The 14,179-nt window shown below is 49.9% G+C and overlaps 1 protein-coding gene across 1 annotated transcript; it reads left to right on the top strand.

Moving 5' to 3' along the window:
- FCMR (Fc mu receptor) lies at window positions 1–14,179 on the top strand. Its single transcript, XM_058540179.1, has 8 exons — window positions 1–167; window positions 6,589–6,924; window positions 7,680–7,811; window positions 8,778–9,000; window positions 10,417–10,547; window positions 10,856–10,999; window positions 11,274–11,353; window positions 13,399–14,179. Exons 1-8 carry the CDS (start codon window positions 131–133, stop codon window positions 13,573–13,575), a joined length of 1,260 nt encoding a protein of 419 aa, XP_058396162.1. The 5' UTR covers window positions 1–130; the 3' UTR covers window positions 13,576–14,179.

A 14,179-nucleotide genomic window follows, 5' to 3' on the forward strand; every position in this document is an offset into this window, starting at 1 on the left:
TTCAAGCCCTGCTCCTCGTGGGGGCCAGAAATCTCTTTTAAGCTCCAGATTGTGAAGGGTTGCTGGTGAGCAGTGGGTCTCTGTCCCCTCTCCGGTGACTCTTGGATGGGACCCTGCTTTGGAAGGAGCCATGGACCTCTGGCTTTGGTCACTTTGCTTCCTGCCTGGTAGGTGCTGTGGGGAAATGAGGTTTGAACTGGCCATAGGTAGGGGATGGATTTAGTCGCAAACAAGTCCCTAGGGCAGGACAAGGATGGAGGCAGTGTGGGGTGTTGGAGGCCCCCCTTCACTCCTGCTGGTGCCCCTCTCTCCACTCCAGACACATCCCCTGTTTAGCTCAGGTGTTGATTCCTAAGGGCTGAAGGTGTCACCTCTCCCAGATGTATTAGCCGGTTAATATGGGATCTTAAAGCAAGTGCCTTCAAAGTTCTTTCTTCTCAGCTCTACATTCTCTTTCTTTGGATCTGTTTCACTCCTGATTTTCATCTTTCGACTCTAAATGAAGACTCTCTAATCCATTTGGTAGCCCTAACCCATTTCCCGAGTTTCATATCTCAATTGACAACTTTTTCCTGGGCACCCCCACTTCTATATCCCACCAAGATCTGAAATGCAACATGCCTAACACTTCACTTCAAATTCCTCATTGGTCACCATCCAAACCAGCTACTCTGTCTGTCTGAACTATGTCTGACATCAGCCACAAAATGCAAGAATGGCTTTTTACTACCTCTTCCCATTTATCCCCACCCAGACTTTGACCCAGTCAATGGCTAATTCACGTAGTTTCTAGATTCCCATTTACCAGGATGAGAGGTGATAGCAACCTCTACTAGAGAGGTGACAGAGGGAATGGAAAGGAAAAGAACACACAGTCATCTCTTAACTATCTTTTCCACTTCCTCCAACTTGACCTACCTGTAGCCCCAGATTAATCTTCCTAAAGCTTGACTCTAATCATAGGATGGCCCTTCCCAACAAACTTGAATGACTCCCACTGCCTACGGAATTCAATACAAACTCCTCCCTTGTGCCCCCCTTTACACTCTGAGATTGCCACACTCCCCAGCACTTCTATAACCTCCAGCCAAACAGGACTCCTTGAACATGTGCTAGACATTCCTGCCACCATGCCCTTGCACATGCCATTCCTTCTATCAGAACATCCTTCCTCTCACCTCCACCTTTTATGGGTCCCTCAAAGTCCATCTCAACCTCCACCTCCTTGTTGTACACTTTCCAGAGCCCCCCTCTTCTGAATCTCAGTAGTTGATCCCATTCCGCCTTGTATTGTGGCTCAAGGTATGTCTATCTTACTTGGTTATTTAGTCTCTTGGGGGTCAAAATGGGTTTTATGCATACCTGCTTTCTTTGTGACAGCTTGAGTATGGAAGAAAGTCAAATGTTTGTTGAATCAAACATTGAAAAGCCCTAAAAGCCCAAGGGAATGGAATTTTAATGAAATGTCAGGCTCTGAGAGATACCAGGACATATATGAACACGGTAGATGGTTAACTCAACTTAAGCCTGAGAGGGAAGATGGGTTAGGTGGGAGTAGAAGATCTCTAGGAGTGAAGGGAACTTCACTTGTACCACTGCAGTCTGTTCTGTGCAATACCACCATTCTAACTGGGCCAGAGAGGTCCCTGCTCTGGGCCCAGTCTTTCTTCATTTGTGCCCATCGCCACAGGATGAAGAGTCCACAGGCCCAAGGGGCTGTGCCCACCCCAAGCCCACACCCTCACCCCCTCTTCCAGACCTCAAATTCCCTGTCCAAATGACTCTGGGCCCCCTTTCAATGACTCTGTGAGCCTCTATCCTGGCTCTTCTATCCTAAGGTGACCCCTTGGCCCATGAAAGGGTGGCCACAGGTGGCTGTTAGAGAAGGGGATGGATGGAGCTTGTACATGCAGGCTGGGTAATCCACCATATATATACCAGGAAGCTTGTGGTATGGGCAGGAGCCAGGGGTAAGAAGAAAAAAGGGAGGTAGACTGGAGGCTGGGGGCAGGAAGCTTGGGGCCATTTTTCCCTGTATAACCATGTTTTAGTGAACATCCAACGAGTGTGTGAATTTGTCAAGATGGGGGATAGAACCTACTTTATTCAACAGTTTATTAGCTTGATTTATAACTTTAAAATATTCAGACACCTGATATTTGGGGCTTTATTTGTATTCTTGCCCCAGGTCCGGTAAATGTTGGAGTGATCGGGGTCCCCAGAGCCCCGTATATGAGGCACAAGCCATAGACCGCATTGCCTGGGGCCCTTAGTGGAATTCTGTAATAAAGCAAGGCAGTATCACACGGTGTAGACTCGCAAACCTTTTTTACCCTGAGCCATAACAATAATAATACATACACTTGATGTTGTGATCCGCTACACACACACACACACACTCCTAAAATTTTTCCTTGATTCTTTAATATGGGCGTGAGTTCTGGGCTTCAGTAGTTGGAGGGATGTTGGTGCTATTTTCTGAGATGGGAAGAGCTTGTGAAGGAACAGGTTTTGGAAGAGAAATCAAGAGTTCTTTTTTTTTTTTTTGTGCCACTGTAAGTTTTAAATACATCTTAGATATTCAAGTGGAGTCCCCAAGTGAAGATATCACAAAGGCAGTCTGGAGCTCAGAGGTAAAGATAAGACTGGAGATACAGGTTTTCGTGAAAACTATATAGAGTTGACATTAAAAGCTGTGATAGTAAATGAGCTATTGCGGGAGAGAGAGAGGAAGGACAGGGAAAAGAACAGGCCCAGTACCATGCCCTGGGGTAGCCCAGCATTGAGAGGGGGGTAGAGAAGAAGTAAGTATGGAGGTTGGAAAGGAACAGCCATTGAGAGTGTGGTGTCAGGGAAGCCCTGAGAAGAAAGTGTTTCAAGGCAAGAGGACTCAATTCATCAGATGCTGCTGAGAGGGCAAGGAAAGTGAAGACAAAGAAGTGACCATCAAATGTGGCAACAAGGAGAATTTGGGGACCTTGACCAGGGCTTGACCAGTTTCAGTGGAATGTTGGAGGCAAAATTCTGACAGGTTGTAGGTGGAAGAGGACTGGGTGGTGTGGAAGTAGATTCAGTGATTTTGATGACTTGTTTGAGAAAGAGAACAGAAGAGGGTGACAGCTGAAGGGGAAGCAGAAGGTCCACCAAGGGGTTTTTCAACACAGGCAAGAACAGAGCATATATGTGAGCCCTAGTGATGCTGGGAGGAAGGAAAGCAATGAGGCAGGGAGAGAAAATGGATCATTGCAGAAGAGAGTTCTAAAGAAGCCAGCAGGATGAACTCTGGACACAGGTGAAGGACTGGCTTTTGAGAGGAGAGGGGCATTCCATTCACTGCGACAGGACAAAGGGCAGACAGCAGGCCTGGACACACGTGGGTTAGTGCATGCCGAAGTGGGAAGTCGAGTAGGACGTTTCTCATCCTTTTTTAAAAATCCATGCTCCCTCTGATAAACATAAAAATCTCAGGCCAACTCCCTTCCTCCAGAGATTCTGCTGTGACTTGAGTTGATAGGGTCCACATTACCACTCCCACCCCGAAAACCCCTGCTACCCAGAGTCCAAAGTCTGTCTCCAGAGCGCCAGCCAAGGGCCTGTGGATCTTTACCGTATTTTGCATTATGGAAATTATACGGTGCTTTTTTTCCTGCTCCAAACGTTTATTTATATCCAATTAAATATCAAGAGTGACTTTTTAAACCATATGTCCCTCTCCCCTACCATAACCACTGAAAACCAAGTCACCAATTTAGAGATTAATGTCACTTGCTTAGCAGCCTCTCTAAAACATCAATATTAAACGGGTCAGTTCCTTTAGACACCTTCTCCCTCCCCTCCCTTTCTTCCCCAGAATCATTTGGAAATGTAGTTTTATAGCCCAGGATTGCAAACATTCAAGGGCACCTGGGATGCTTATTTAAAAATGCAGATTCATAGGCCACACCCTGGACAGATGTGATCCCCATGCCTAAGGGTAGGACTAGGTCAGCTGCATCCTAGCAAGTTCTCCCCACATGAGTCTTATGCACAATGTACATGAGTTCTAAACCAGGAGGTTAGATCCATCTTTTCTTTGTTTGGGAAATCTGCTTTTCTAAGCTTAGGGTGTAGGTTAGAAGCTACTACGAACTGCAAGGAGAGCTGGGGTCTGGTCATTTTCACCTCGCCAACCAGTGCCTCCCTGAGACCAGAGTTCAGTGCACACGGCTGCTTTCTTGTGCTTCATCTGTCCAGCATTTGCACAATGAAGATCTTGGTCAGTTCAAGCTGCTGTAACAAAATACCAGAGACTGCATGGCTTAAACAACAGATATTTATTTCTCTCGGTTCTGGAAACTAGAAGTCCAAGATCAAGGGCTAGCAGATATGGTTCTGGGTGAGGGCCCTCTTCCTGGCTTGCAGACAGTTGCCATCTCTCTGTGCGCTCACATGGCCTCTTCTTGTGTGCACGGAGAGAATAAAGACACTAATCCCATTAGGAGGGCCCCACCCTCATGACCTCATCTAATGCTAAGTACCTTCTAAAGGCCCCACCTCCTAATATCATCACATTGTGGGGTAGGGCTTCAACACATGAATTTGGGGATGGACGCAAACATGCAGTCCATAACAGAGGATCTAGGCAAGCCAGGGGTTTACCAGAAGCTCATCCCTGAGAAGAGTGAGGCAGCTGGAGGTGTCTACATAGGTGACGACCACCCTCTGCTGTCTTGCCCCTGCCCATTTTATAGCATCTTGCTCTTGGGAAAGCAGCATTCACACCTCTTTCTGGCTGGGTTGGTCCAAAAATGTTCACATGTTCACTCTCAGGTGCCAGGCTTTACATACAGGTGTGGGCCATCTGGACACACAGGCGATTCCCTGCCCTTTGACTGGGTCTTTGTCTTTGAATGGGTCACCCTTCCACCGCCTCATTCCAGTCATGAGGCTTCCTCACACGGCTGTCTTCCACAGATTTAAAGCAGTGCTGGGCTAGTCAAGTGACGGTTTCCCTGTCAGAGCTTACATGCCCAGCTGGCCCCTGCTTCCCCACCAGGTCAACACCAGCTACATTTTCAGTCTTCACTCGCTTCTGTAAGTGCGGCCCCTCCCTAACCTCCTCTCCCCTCCCATAGCTGTCTCTGCCTTTACTGTCTTCCATGTTCTTCCCTCTCCCCAGAACGTCCTCCTCAGGTCTCTCTGGTCATCCAGAGACCTCAAGCTTCTTTTCTTGACTCTCCTTGTTTTGCTCAACTCCTTGGAGCTATTCTTAATGTGTGTTCTGGGGATGAATTTCAGGAAGTTTGTGAATTTCTCTACACCCCATAAACATGCCATGTTCTCGCTCATATGCCAGCCTGTATGGAGGCTGTTCTCACTGTCTGGAAAGGTCTCTCCTCCTCCACCCAAGTGCCCCAGCCCTACCCCAACACACACACTTCACCCTATGCACCCTTTCCCAGAAGGATGCAGACACTTACTGGGACCCACTCAGCTGACAGGTAACCATACTCGGCCTTGCCCTCTTCTCCAGCTGGCTCACCATGTTAGACCTGCCTTCTCTCAGCCAAAGCATAAGCTTTTTGATGTCAGGGACTCATGAGCCACATCTTTTCTTCGTCCCTGCTCCACACCCCGCCCCCCAGCACACGTACAGTGTGCACACCCCACGCACACATGCACATACGCTCATGTACACCCTTGCTTTCCCTCTATGTCCCTACTTCAGTTAAGACAATCATCCTTCTCTCAGCCACCCTCCACACCTGGTCCTTCAGGTCACAAGACATCACTAGACATCACTTCTTCCAGAAAGCCCTCCTCAAACTCCACCATCCCTCTTCAACATCCTGGATCAGGTGCCCTGCTTGCTGCTTCCCAGGAACCCTGTCCATCTCTGCCATGGGATGTATTACACTGTGCTGGAGTGGCTGTCCGTCTGTATCACCCTCTGGGAGGGGAGGGATGTCAGCTATCTTACTGCCACATGAAAGGCAATCAATAAACACTTGAATGATTTAACAAATAGAACCTGGGGTGAATGGTTATTTTGGCTGAATGGATCTGAGCAAAACAAAGCTAGACAGGAAAACCTGTTGCAGCAAAATTGCGCCATGTCTCCCAACACCACGCTGAAGTCACTTGGGGGTTAGGTGCTGTTTGGGGTCACCATGGCATATTATCTCTCCTTGGACTGGGATAGCAGTTTTGACTATATTCTCAGGGATTTGGTGTCTGGGTCCTTATGGGTTTGGGTTTGGTGATGAGGCTGAGGATTATGTTAAGGCCTGGGCTGGGGAGAGGTCTGGCTGAGACTCGAGCTTGGGCATAGGGCTGGGGAGGGACGTAGAGCTGGCCTGAGGATATGAATAGGGTTGGGGGTGGGAAGAGTCTGAGGATGAGGCTAGGGCTAGAGATCAGGGTAGGGCTGAGATTAAGGTCTGGCTGAGGCCTGGGCTGATGATGGGCATGTGGCTGGATCTAGGGATGAGCGTGAGGCCACGCTGGGGCCTGGGTTGGAAATAGGGCTGGAGTTGGGATGTGGCTGGGGATGGGGCTTCCTCCACATTGGTGGGCATTCCTCTATAGCATTCCTCCCTCTCCCTGCAGTATTTGGGGCTCAGAAGATCCTCCCAGAAGTCAAGCTGGAGGGAATGCTGGGTGGATCCGTTACCATCGAGTGCCCACTTCCTGTGATGCACGTGAGGTTATATCTGTGCCGGGAGATGGCTGGATCTGGAGTATGTGCCACCGTAGTGTCCAACAGTAACTTTGTCAAGGAGGAATACAAGCACCGAGTCACGCTGACGCCATATCCAGACAGGAATCTGTTCCTAGTGGAGGTGACAGAGCTGGCCAGGAGTGACAGCGGAGTCTATGCCTGTGGGGCGGGCAAGAACACAGACCGGGGCAAGACTCAGCAAGTCACCCTGAATGTCCACAGTGGTAGGTGCCCCACCTGATGGAGATGCCCACCCAGAAAACATCTCCACTCAGGAAGGCTGGAGCAATCCCCTAACTGTAGCAGTCCCCCAGACTCTTATGCTATTGCCATATTAGCTAGTCCAATAACGATTGGGATTTGTATAGTTGAAACCTAATAGAGTCAATTAGCTTCAGGGTCCACAGAATTTTCTATCCACACTGGATAAAAGGAACAAGATAAGTGCTCTCCTTGTGTTGTATTGTACCCATCCTACGTGGGGCGTGGAGGGGAGTGGGGTTGAGATTGAGGAGAGGCTCTGAGACTGGAGGAAATTGGAAGAAAAGGACATAATTGTCCTATATAATTGTCCCATGAGAAATATCAGGGATAAATATAAAGGAAAGACAGTCGTTTTTCAGGCCACATTTGTAGGCCAAACTTGCGACTTTATGATCTGATCCTTTCCTTGTTTCTCCTGAATACTGCCTTCCTCCTTTTCCCCACTGACTTCCTCACAGGTGAGCAGCACTAATCCAACAACCTAGACTCCCAGGGGCCTCTGACGGTTTTGCAGGGAGTGTTGACCAGGGAGGGCAGAAGAGCAGTTCTTTCAGGGAAGCCCCCAGCCTGCTTCTTTCTCTGCCCCTCTTGGCAGACCCCCCCCCCCAATGCCATCCACCCTGGCTGAGTCAGCTTCAGCTTATACCAACAGTCCCTCCCCCAGGCCCCAGCTTCCTCCTAGAGCCCACCAATGTATTCCTCTTGCCTCCAATAGAGTACAAGCTCCTCTGGGAAGAGGAGCCGATGCCTGAGTCTCCACCATGGCTTCAGAGACTTCTAAACATGCAGATACCTCCTTGGTTCCAGATGCCTGCACATGCCAGTTCTTTCGAGTTCATATCCAAAGGTCAGTTCACCCCAGCTAGGGTAGGAGAGGTGGGAGAGATGCTGAGGCATTGTGAAAATGGAGGAGGGGGTATACGTTCAGTTCATAGGGTGGTTGCCAGAGCAGAGATGAGTCTCAGATGTGTATTTCCTTGCCTGTGGAGAGGGTGCCTCCCTGAGATCTGCCTTCTCTGTCCTTCAAACCCATCCTACAGCCTGGACACTCAGCACTAGTTGCAGAACATACACATCACCACCTGGTGGCACCACAAGTAAGGAAGTTTTGCTCCATTCACAAAATCGAGCTCTTTTATGAATGACTGAGGAAACAAGACTGGGCAGACTTGTCCCAGCCAGAAATCGTCACGTCTCCTGCTCCGCGTAGGGCTGTCTTCCACTTGCTGGCAAACAGTGACTTTAACAACTCTATTTTGCAATAAAAAGATTAATGATAATTATATTAATGATACCTTTACATTTTCCTGTCTTAAATACATTTTAACATGCAATATTTCCGACATATGCTCACATCCATCCTGTGAGGTAGATACATTAATTGAGCATTTTTACACTAAAGGACCCTGCTGGGTGCCAAGAGAGACAGTGTAACTGAGCTCATCACATACCCAAGGCTGTGGCTGACAGCTGTAGGATGGGCAAGAAAAGACAAGCACACAACTACAGCACAAGGCAGAGTGGCAAGTGAACCATAAACAAAGCTTTCTCCATGCTCAGAGAAGGGCAACGTTCTTCTGCCTGGCAAGTTAGGGAAGGCTTTCTGGAGGAAATGGTGTTTGAAGGAAATATAGATAGAATTTACTAGGTGCAGATGGTGTGCTAAGAAGGCATTTCAGGCCATGAGGACTGCAAGAACAAAGGTAGTCTAGGTAAAAGGGAAGAGTGTGTTCAGGAAAGAAATGGAGACCCAATCCTGCTGGAGACTAGAGTGTGTATATGGGAGGTGACTTTTTCCTGCTGTCTCCTGCAGTAACCACACCAGCTCAAAGAACGGAGGCCCCTCCAGCACACCACCCCTCTCCAACCACTCCAATCACCCACCGTCCTCGAGTTTCCAGAGCATCTTCAGTAGCAGCTGCCAAGCCCACAACCCTCCTGCTATCCACCACAGCCTCAAAGACCTCAGTTCAGGAGGGGCTGCTCAGGCCCCAGACAGCCAGCTACAACCACCACAATAGGCTTCATAGGCAGAGGTAAGAGGCCTCTACCATCCAGGATGGGCTAGAAACCAGGCAAAGTAGTCTAGAGTTAGGAGATCCACTGAAATCTTCTTGAAATGTCTACCAGTTGAGACCCCTCTTGGCTTTGCCTCTAGAAGGCCACTTTGAAATATACTACCTATGTATATGGCACTCATTAGTGCCACTAACAAGAATAACACTTGTCAATGCCCTAGCAGGAGATCCTGTAGAAGTGAGACCAAATCTTTCAGTCACTCAGTATTTATTCAGATCTGTTTTGATGGGGAAGAACTAAGTGAGAATAAAATTAGCTACTAGTAAAATTACTTTCATGTGTTTCCTTTTACTATTTCAGCGTGGCTACCAGGAAATTTAAAATTATATAGGTGGCTCACATTATATTCTATTGGACAACACCAGTCTAAAGGCTGGCGTGCAACCCAGGAAACTGCTGCAATGGACCACTAGGGGGCAGCATTAGAGCAGAATCCAAAGAAAACCTATAATAACTGGAATTACTTTTACTTAAGCAAAAACAATCACGCTAGTGAAGAAACGGACCTCCAACATCATCTGGGTTTTATACATGAGGAAACTGAGGGCATGAGAGCTAAGTGGTTTCAAATAGAACCAGGACTCCTGATTAGTAGTTTAGAAAATTACACCGGCCTACCAGTGGAGAATTCAAGTCAATTCAACCCACATTTTCCTAGTGTTTACTATGTGCGGGGCATTGTGCCATGTCCTAACAATGTAAAATGAAAACATGCAATATCTGGATCTTACTAACTAATGCAAGTCTGACTCTGATAAGGGTTGTAACGGGTATGAACACAAGAACTGGGGACGCAGAGAAAAAAATGATTCTGGTTTACCATGACTGGGGAAGAAAAGAGGACTTACCACCTTTTTTTAGGAAAGTAAGATTTCAATACGTAGAGAAAATGGGGGGAAGACTTCACGGGAGAGGGAGCACCGTGAGAAAAAAATCCTCTTTCCCACAGTTATTAGGAGCGAATTCATTTAATATTTGCAATAATATTGTGAGGAGACTGAAGTACAGAGAGTTGGAAGGGGAACCGACATTTATCGACCGCTGCTATAGGCCGGGTGCCTTAAGTTCTTTATATCCACTATTTTGTTTTATCCTTTAACACTTCTGTGCAACGGGTTTTACTATACCATTTACCAGGAAATAAGCCTCAGAGAAGTTAGGAGACTGGTTCATGACTGCACAGCCAGTAAAAAGCTGAACCTGAATTTGAATGCAGGTTTCCTGACTCCATAGACAAGGCTCTTTTGGGGAAGGGACAAGAATTCTGTTAACAAAGGGACAAACTTGTGAGCCATCTCCAAAAAAGTTGGCCGCCGTAAACCTCCCTCCCTTACTGACCTCTTCCTTCTCTCTGCCTCTCCTTCCCTCCCCAGAGGCTTCAACCACGGACCGGTGTCTGGGACGGAAGAGCAAGGATTTCACATCCTGATCCCCACCATCCTGGGCCTCATCCTGCTGGCGCTTCTGGGGCTGGTGGTGAAAAGGGTCATTCAAAGGAGGAGAGGTGAGAGCGGCTCGGGGCTCGGTTAGCGGACACTCAGCGGCTTTAGACGAGCGGCCTGGGGTATGGGGAACGAGGGATGGGGGTCAGTGGTCTGGAAATGGGGACGAGGAGGAGAGCGGCCAGGGCCCTCTGGTCTTCAGCGAAGGGCAAGGCTGTGCCCCATACATTCTGGCCATCTACACGTCAGGCATTGCCGAGCACGGAGGACGGAGACTGCCTTTAGTTTCCGAAGACCCGAGGGCGGCGAGGGGGTGGCCATGGACCTCTGACGCCATTTTCCTCTCTTTCCCTGGGGCTTCGGCGAGAAGCTCTCTCCAGGGGGGTCCGCCGACTGGCCGTGAGGATGCGCGCCCTGGAGGCCTCGCACTGGCCCCGCGTGTCGCAGCGGCCGCGCTCCCAAAACAACATCTACAGCGTCTGCCCGCGGCGCGCTTGGGGGGCCGACGCCGCGGGTGAGCTGGAAGGGATAAGCGGGGCGTGGGGGGGTGGTGAGCGGGGGGAGGCTGGGCTACGGGGTGCGGGGGGCGGTGAACGTGGCGGGAGAGGGGATGGGGGGGCGAGCTGGCGCCGCAGACCCGGCCCGAGCGCCTCGGGCGCGTCCCGCGCGCGGCGCCTCCAGGACCGCCAGCCCCGCAGCGCCCGCTCCTCCTCCCAGGGCTGCGGCAGGGCTGGGGGCGGGGCTGGACCTCGGCCCCGCCCTCACCGCGGCCTGCCGGCTCCCCTTAGGTGAGCGCGAGGCGCGTCTCCCCGGCCCCGGAGCGTCGGCGCGCCCCGCCCCCGATTGGCAGGCGCGGCCCAGACCGGGCGTGGCCCGGGCGCAGTTACCCGAGCTGCCGCTGAGCTCGACGGCGCCGGCTTTCACAGCGGCTGCTGGACCACGAGTCGGGACCAAGGTGTGTTGGTTTCCTCCTTTGGTGGTGTCAGGAGACTGACTACCCAACGGCCGTGGCAGACTTAGTTATCTGGCTTGTAGCCAAGCGTTTCTCATGGGATAAATGCGTGCTTAGCAGAGGATAAAAGATGCTAACTCTACAAATACGCGTGAAGGGCTTTCCTGTGGAAGAGATTCGATTTCTAGAAGGCCTTAACGGGGTAGAAGCTACCCAGCTTCACTTTACTCTGAGGGAGAACTTTCTAGTAAACTCTAAGATGAGAAGAGGTAGTTTACCCATCACTGGAGGCAGTTAAGCCTGGCCTAGAGGATGACTTAGCAGACGTCAAGATGTAGATAGGATTCAACACTTGGGTGAGGAGGATGCCTCCTGAAATCTAGGAAGGACATAGGGAACTCCTGTTTCGATCGATGGCCATCGGCAGATGGGTGAAAAGCCTTTAAACTGTCCATTCATCTTTCTTTTCCCAAATTAAGAGAAAACATTTTTATTCTCTAAGGTAGCCAACAGTAGCTAAAACACTATTACCTCAAGAACCAGGAAAAACTGTGTGGCAAATGTCCCTGTTTTAATTATGGTCTAGATTAAGCTAATACAGCAAACCCTAAACCACAGGGTTCACAAGATGGAAGCCTGTTTTCCTCCCTAGTAGAGGCAGAGAGCCAGGAAGAGGTGGCGTGAGCCACCAGGTCATCCAGGGACTCCAGTGCCTTCTGTCTGGTTGCTCCACCATCCCCTGGAGTCTTGCCTGGTCCACGGTCCATGCTCAATCACCAGCACCATGTCCACATTCTGGCCCACAGGAAGGAGAAAGAGAAAGCTGCTTCTTTAAGACCTGACCCTGAAGTTTCACACATCACTTCCACTCACATCCCATTGGCCATAACTTAGTCATGTGGCCACACCTACCCTCAGGGACACTGGGAAATGCAGTCCTTGGCTGGGCAATTGCGTCCCTTGCTACAAAGGGGAGAGCGATGCCCAGCAGCAAGTAACAGCTCTGCCACAGTCACCTCCAGCTTCTTGAGGGTGCCCTTACCCAACATTGCCAGAGAAGCTTCACAGTAGCTTAGGTAGGTCCAGCAGGACCCATCTACTCTACCCTTACACGGCCCCTTTTCTTTTGAGCTGCCCTGTGACCACACATACCGCCAACTGGGCCTGTACCTTGCTCAGATCTTACCACCTCCCTGCTTGAAACTCTCATTCCTGCTATTAGGGACAAAAATCTTGATGGAACAAGTTTACAACAAAGTGCCTATGATTAATGACTGAATATTTTAGCCTTCACAGGGAATATCTTAATTTTTTAAGCCAAATAAATTAGTCTCAAATGATGAGCTGTAACAGGCGGTAAGAGATGTATTTTTGAAGCAAGCTGCCACTCCTTTCCTTTCTGGTAAAATACAAAAAGTAACATTCCTTTCCATGAGCACTTACTGAGTGCCTACTGTGTTCAGGGGACTGGACTTCCAGTTCTCAGCACTTGTGTTTAAATACATGACTCTCCCTACCGCAGCCTTCTTGGGTATGTGTTACAATAATTGTGCCCTGTCGGGGTCATGGCACAGCCCTGTCCTCTGAGAACGGACCCCTCCTGAAGGTGGATGATCCTGAAGTTTCTGGGGAAGAGGAGCACCACTGGCCCATGTGGCCTGCCACCTTCCTCCCCTTCACCACCCAGTCCCTTCTTGGAATGCACTGTTGTGCCACGTCACAACTTCCCCGAGCCCTTACAGAGGTTCGGGGCATGACTTACCCTGCTTCGGAATAACTCCCTAAGAAGATGCATATTTATGCCACAAGTCACGTCTAATCCCAGAGGGGAAACTCTGGTAGCTGAGTCTCCTTCAGACCTGTGCTTAGCCACGTGATCTTAGCCTGAGCCCCATTTAAGGCACTTTCTGCCCACATTAGATCTAAGTGTTTTCCAGTGATGCATCTTTGGTTGTTCCCAGGTGTCTGAAGCTCCCTGGCCCTATGCCCCATCTCTGAAGACCAGCTGTGAATATGTGAGCTTCTACCACCAGCCTGCCGCCACGATGGAGGACACTGGTTCAGATGACTACGTCAACATTCCCTGCCTGACTCACCTCTCCAGCTGTCCCCCTGGGCCCAAACCTTGGTGCCAATGAGTCTCGTCTGTCTGCTGGTTTCCAAAACCTGCTCCATCTGTTTTTGGAGCCCTCATTACTCCCACATCCCCACCTCAAGTCTCGTGCTTGTCTGACTGCCCTGAGCATAGCCTTCTTGGGTGGATGTTACAATAATTGTGCCGTGTTGGGGTCATGGCACAGTCCCTGCAGCTCTTCTTGCACACCTCTGCAGCCCCCTGTGGTTTTTGGGTGGGCTCTGGGCATGCAGAGCATTTGTCCCGATGCCTCCTGCTTCCTCTCCAAGCTGTGTAACAGGCTGTGGGGTTTTCAGAGTGTCTTTGATCACAGGGTCTTTGCTGCCCAGGCTCTGGACCGTGTGGCTTGACCTTGGGCTGGAGCATAGGCATAGCTGTTGATTCTGGAACCCTTCCCGGGCTTGGGCTTCACTCCAGTAGAGGGCCCCTGGACTTCATCGTGAGGACATGCCTCAGCCCCTGAGCTGGGAAGGGGCCTGGTAAATGCCCCTGGCAATGTCTTTGCCCTCATCTTAAGGCTGGCACTTACTAGTGAGCTTCTACTCATCTTGAGTCCTATGCTAAGAGCAATTAATTTTGATGTGATGAAGAGTTCTAAATTTTCGGAA

Source organism: Diceros bicornis, chromosome 4 (assembly GCF_020826845.1).
Source record: "Diceros bicornis minor isolate mBicDic1 chromosome 4, mDicBic1.mat.cur, whole genome shotgun sequence".
NCBI lineage: Eukaryota > Metazoa > Chordata > Mammalia > Perissodactyla > Rhinocerotidae > Diceros > Diceros bicornis.